This window comes from Pelmatolapia mariae, linkage group LG7, assembly GCF_036321145.2.
Source record: "Pelmatolapia mariae isolate MD_Pm_ZW linkage group LG7, Pm_UMD_F_2, whole genome shotgun sequence".
Lineage (NCBI taxonomy): Eukaryota > Metazoa > Chordata > Actinopteri > Cichliformes > Cichlidae > Pelmatolapia > Pelmatolapia mariae.
The window spans coordinates 45,109,314-45,114,553 of record NC_086233.1 but is presented as its reverse complement, the minus strand read 5'-3'; the positions used below and the strand labels follow the sequence as shown (position 1 = coordinate 45,114,553).

The 5,240-nt window shown below is 50.2% G+C and overlaps 1 protein-coding gene across 1 annotated transcript; it reads right to left on the bottom strand.

Moving 5' to 3' along the window:
- Nucleotides 1-423: 423 nt before the first annotated feature.
- On the bottom strand, nt 424-1,338 carry LOC134631788 (uncharacterized). The gene has a single exon (XM_063480344.1). The coding sequence runs from the start codon at nt 1,336-1,338 to the stop codon at nt 424-426; it is 915 nt and encodes a 304-aa protein (XP_063336414.1).
- Nucleotides 1,339-5,240: the final 3,902 nt, after the last annotated feature.

Sequence of the window (5,240 nt, the reverse complement as noted above, 5' to 3'; positions counted from 1 at the left end):
GTATGCCATATTAGCCAAACGTAAGCCCGCCGAATGCCACACGTGTGTATGTTTGTGTAATATATAAACTACGTGTGAGTTACCATGGTATATGTTCACAGTTGACAGCATAGAAGCCACGATCAACAAAGTCAACGTTTGCTGTTCCAACGCCAGCCCCAACGGAGGACTCGACTCAAAAGTGTTGCTCCTGCCACTGTTTGCGTGTCTCTACATATGAACAACGACGCTGTTGGGGTCTGCTCAGTGTCAACATGTGGTATTATATGGGCTCTGGTTGTATGCATAACAATCTTGTCTTCCACGCAAAAATAAAACAAACATGACTGCACAATGACAAAGGGAGTGAGATGCTTTATTGGATGAATGCACAAACATATACACATACATATGCGCGTCCCCACATCGCAACATAAATGCACACTAGTCTGATTCGCATGCTGCGCGCTGAATGTCAGCGTAACGTTTCACACGGTCAATATCAACATCGGTGATCGCGGCGGCGATCCTTTTCCATCTACTGTCATCTAGTAACATCCGCGCAGTGAGTCTGCGTTTCGGGTCGTACTGGAGCAATCCCAAGGCGATTCTCTTCACCGCCGTACACCGCATTAGGGTGGGCATTACACGCATGGGATTCCAGATGCTCTCGTCCTCGTGGTCGTTGCGACCGAGAGTTTCCTTGATGATTTTATACGTTGGAAAGTTTTTACTGTGAAAGGTCATCGTCGCCTCCATGGCATCTACTATCAGCACGCCCAGGCTCCACATGTCGATAGCGCAGTTGTACTGCGCGATACCCTCATTCTTTGTGTCAAATAATTCCGGGGCTCTGTAGGACTCCGTGACCAACCCAGAACTCATGGACTTCGCAGCATACCTAGAAAGGCCCATATCTGCCACCTTCACGGTTAGCGTGTCCGCTGTGAGCAACACATTAGCGGGTGTCAGATCTCTGTGTATCATGTTAAGCCCGTGCATGTAAGACAGAGCGTCGGCGATCTCCAGAGAGAAACGGCTGATAAACGTAATCGGCAACAGGCCCGAGTGATCGCGACCCTGGTAGATCACCTCAAACAGCATTAAAGGGAGGTAGGGCATGAGCGTTGATATCTTGCCATCGTGAAGAAAGCAGTCCAGCGTCTCCACTATATTAGGATGGCCTCTCAAAGCCGATAGACAAGACAGTTCCCGGACGGTGGAGTCCATCATACTGCCATTTTTGTAATTGTGGTGGCACTTCAACGCGTAGTCTCGATCGGTAACGCGACATTTAACGTGGTACACAACACCATATGTCCCTTCGCCTACCTGTGCGACAATCGCGTACTTGTGCATGGTGTTCACGCGAGACGCATGTAATGTCAATCCGCTACAGTGACAAATGAGCGGTGGTGGTTGTACAACTGCAGAAGCACTTCGCAGGTGTTGATGTTGAACAGAGTCTTGGTGGTTTCGCACGTGTTGATGTCGGTCGAGGTAATGGGCTGTGATTCAGTGACACGCTTGCGGCGTGTCAACCAGTTCACTTCTCTGCGAAACACACTGTTCCATCGACGACTGTTGGAATTGGAACTGTGGCGGACTGCTGATCGTTTAGCTCTTCTTGTGGCCGTTGCGCGGCGAGCTAGAGTACTCGCCGATAGAGGTTCCTGTTTCTGAGTCTCGGAAATCACAGCGGGCGACTGCGACTGTGGTTGCTCGAATATCGGTGCGCCTGCTGGCGGATCGCGTATAACAATAACATCAGAACATCCGGGTTTGTTTTCAACGGGATATCTTCGAACCAGCAGCTTGGACTCTTCCTTCACAGTCGAGCTGTGTATCGGAGCGATTACGTTGTTCACGTCGTCCGCTCTTTGGTCTTTCACACATAGAACGGTAGCGTTTCCATTGGCCACTATGGACTTGTAGAAGTCAATGGCGTTCCCATCAGTTGTGCCTGCGAGGACTGGCTCGATAATCAGGTTGCCGCTTAATGATTTTCTAATGCGCCGAGAGCACTTCGCATTCTTTGCATGTATGAACCCACACGCGGCATCATCTTGTAATAATACTATGTACGATACATAGTCGGATGTCTCCAGGTCGGCCACCAGACACGCTAGATCCGTGGAAGTGTAGCCTGCTGCGACAAACGTATACTGTGTCACCACTCTGATGTCGAATTCCTCTCCGTGTTGCTGTTCGAGCACACCACCCCCGTGCTGCACAAGCAAGGAGCACTCCCGGATTAACGTGTCGGCGGAGTCACGCCAAGGAATCGGCGTTACCTTTACCCGGCAGTTTAACGCTATGCTGTTCAAGTACGTGTCCACACTGTCCGTAGTACCTCGGGTTCTCAAATAAACAAAACCACTGAGCGTTTGGCCACCCGTAGATCTGATTACCGTGGAATATGTAGCAAACGCCTCGTTCCTGAGGCGTTCCAACAAGTCCTTTGTGAAGCTCTCTGAGTATATAGGTGTACTGAATCTAAAACGGTTTAGGTATCTCATCGTTGTAGAGTAATGTAACCCTCATCCCGTCCCTATGTATGCTCAACAAACACAAGGCAACACAGCACGTTACTGCCTGCCGTCCCCACAGGTCGAAGATATAATACGCGCTGGGTTGGAGCCTGCTGGACACTTATTGGCAGTGAGTGGTACTGCCTTTTTATTGCGTCTGTGTGTAATGTCACAATAACGCCACGTCCACCAAAACCCTGACATGACAAAAAAAACCCCACAAACGACATTGAGATTCATTGTGACAAGTCTTTATTGTTATTCATATGCACACAATACTTTGAGTACAATATTCAAATAAAAGACAACCATCGCCACTTTCAGTCTAGAGACAAGGTGATAGTGTCACTCCAGTCGCTCCAGTATTTCTGAACTGCCATTGGGATCCCGGGTGTCCACCTAGCTCTCGCGGTCACGGTTCCATCTTTGTACAGGGCAGGAACCTTTAGTTGACAGCTCTTGTTCCTGTTGCACCTTCGAATTTCTCTGAAAGATATACCGCTTCCTTTCCTCCACTCTACGTCCACGTACATGCTGGACATTTCCCTGTGATTCCATCGGTCTATCGTAATGGTAGAGCCTGAAGCCGAAAGCGCTGAGGGTGGGTCTACCTTCATGAAGCAGATCGGGTTGTAAGCCCCGTATCGCATTTGCACAATGTCATTTTTGTACACAAGTTCTATTGTCCATCTCTGTTGTTGGTCGAAGATGCGATTGCCATTGAATTGCATACTACAGGACAATCCGGAACCGCTCCTCTTCAAGAGACAGTTGCTGGTATGAGTGCCGTATGTAGCCTTGACGATTGCTTCCTCGGGATTGATCACCGTCTCTTGTCCAGCCGCAGACCGTGGCGTTCGAAAGACCAGATCTCGTGGGATGGTGCAGGTCATTGTGCTGTCAAAGTCATTTGTGCATCTTAAGCCCAATGGCAGTTCCGGGCACATTTGGAGAAACGGACACTGGTGGTCATTTGCAGTCGCGTAGCCAACTAAAACGCCACATGCGATCATAACTGCAACAGCAGAATATGCCATGGTATACGATGTCCAATGATTTGTTCCGAGCCGTATGATCAACAAAGGTTGTGTGTATTAGATTTGAGCTTGTGTCTCACTGTAACATACCAAGGATCCTGTTTGCTCATATACCCCGTGTGGTCCTAGTGTACTAGCTGACTTTCCCACTGATAAAATGGAGCGTAAAGCCAGCCGTCCTGTGGGTCGGGAGCCGCCGACCTGTGGGTCGGGAGCCTCCGACCTGTGGGTCGGGAGCCGCCGACCTGTGGGTCGGGAGCCGCCATCCTGTGGGTCGGGAGCCGCCGACCTGTGGGTCGGGAGCCGCCGACCTGTGGGTCGGGAGCCGCCGTCCTGGGGGTCGGGAGCCGCCGACCTGTGGGCGACCGTTTTGTATTTGGTGGCGGTTGCGCACATTGATGCGGTGTACGTTCTTCGGTTACTATTGACCTACGCTTTTACTCTTTGTTACAATGGATCTCGCCACAGGGCCTACGGAGCAGACTGTGAAACTGCTGCCAAGAAAGAGGAAACTTGATTCCGGTGCCCCTGTAAAACAAGCAGCTAACACTTGCATTTGTCGTGGCAACCCCGAATGTGCAACGGACACCGAAGAGCAACATGTCATTCCCACGCCAGACATGGAATTCGGCTTACAGACGATGACCAAGGAGGATCTGAAAAAGGCCGCCGCGAGCCAAGTTCGTCTACACCGTGTCCACGCACCAGCGGCGTTGGTGCACACCCAAGGACTACACGGCATAAACCTGGAGAGGTACAACAATTACAGACTGGCTGCGGTGTCGTGGCTTGCATACGTCTTACCACTCTGCACATCCACAGATGTGCACACAGTGGTTTCGGCCACACTCGATCTGTTGGACAGATATGTGGTAACGTCACTGCGAAACGGCATCGAGCTCCAGGACCTGTTACACGAGATCAGATCTACACGTGCGGCATGTTTATTGCTTTCGTGTCACATGCACAGCGTTTGCATGACTTTGAGGTTACATCATGTGTGCCTCGCTTATCAGTGGCCTGTAAAAGCGGTTACCGCCGACCCCACCTGTGACGAGGACGACGCGCAATGTACTACAGTGCACGGTGTAAAGCGAAAGCAGCAAGAGATAACAGTGACACTAAAAGGCAGCCTATTCCCCACATGCACAGAGACTGCGATCAGCGTGCTTTGCAAGTGGATGCTCCTAGAGCATGTGGGTGAGACAGAGAATGCATCTGCATTCACAATGGAGCCGTGTATACGGTCTTTAGCTATGAAATTGTACGCACGACGAACCCTGAACGCAGAACTGCTTAAATATAAACCTGTTCGCTGCGTAGCAGCATGCTGCCTAATAGCCATGACCAAGACGTTAGCCATTGCATCCGTCGACACAAAAACATTACAGCTGACTGTGATCGATCTGCTTCTGGATATGAACTGTCAGGGCGTGAGCGAACAAGAGTTAAATGACATGACTAGGCTACTGGCACCGGAGGACTGCGTGGTGTGCACCGGTCGACTCGTGACCGCTTGTGCAGAGAGAGCATTGCGAACATTCTCAGCTTCGTCCTGCTGCGGTTGTAAAGAACTGGTCGGATGACACTGCTGTACAAAGTGGGGTTTTTTTTTGTCATGTATGCACATTGTGAAAATAAATAAACAAAGGCATTTGATACACCAGACTGTATGTTTTGTTTTATTTGTGGT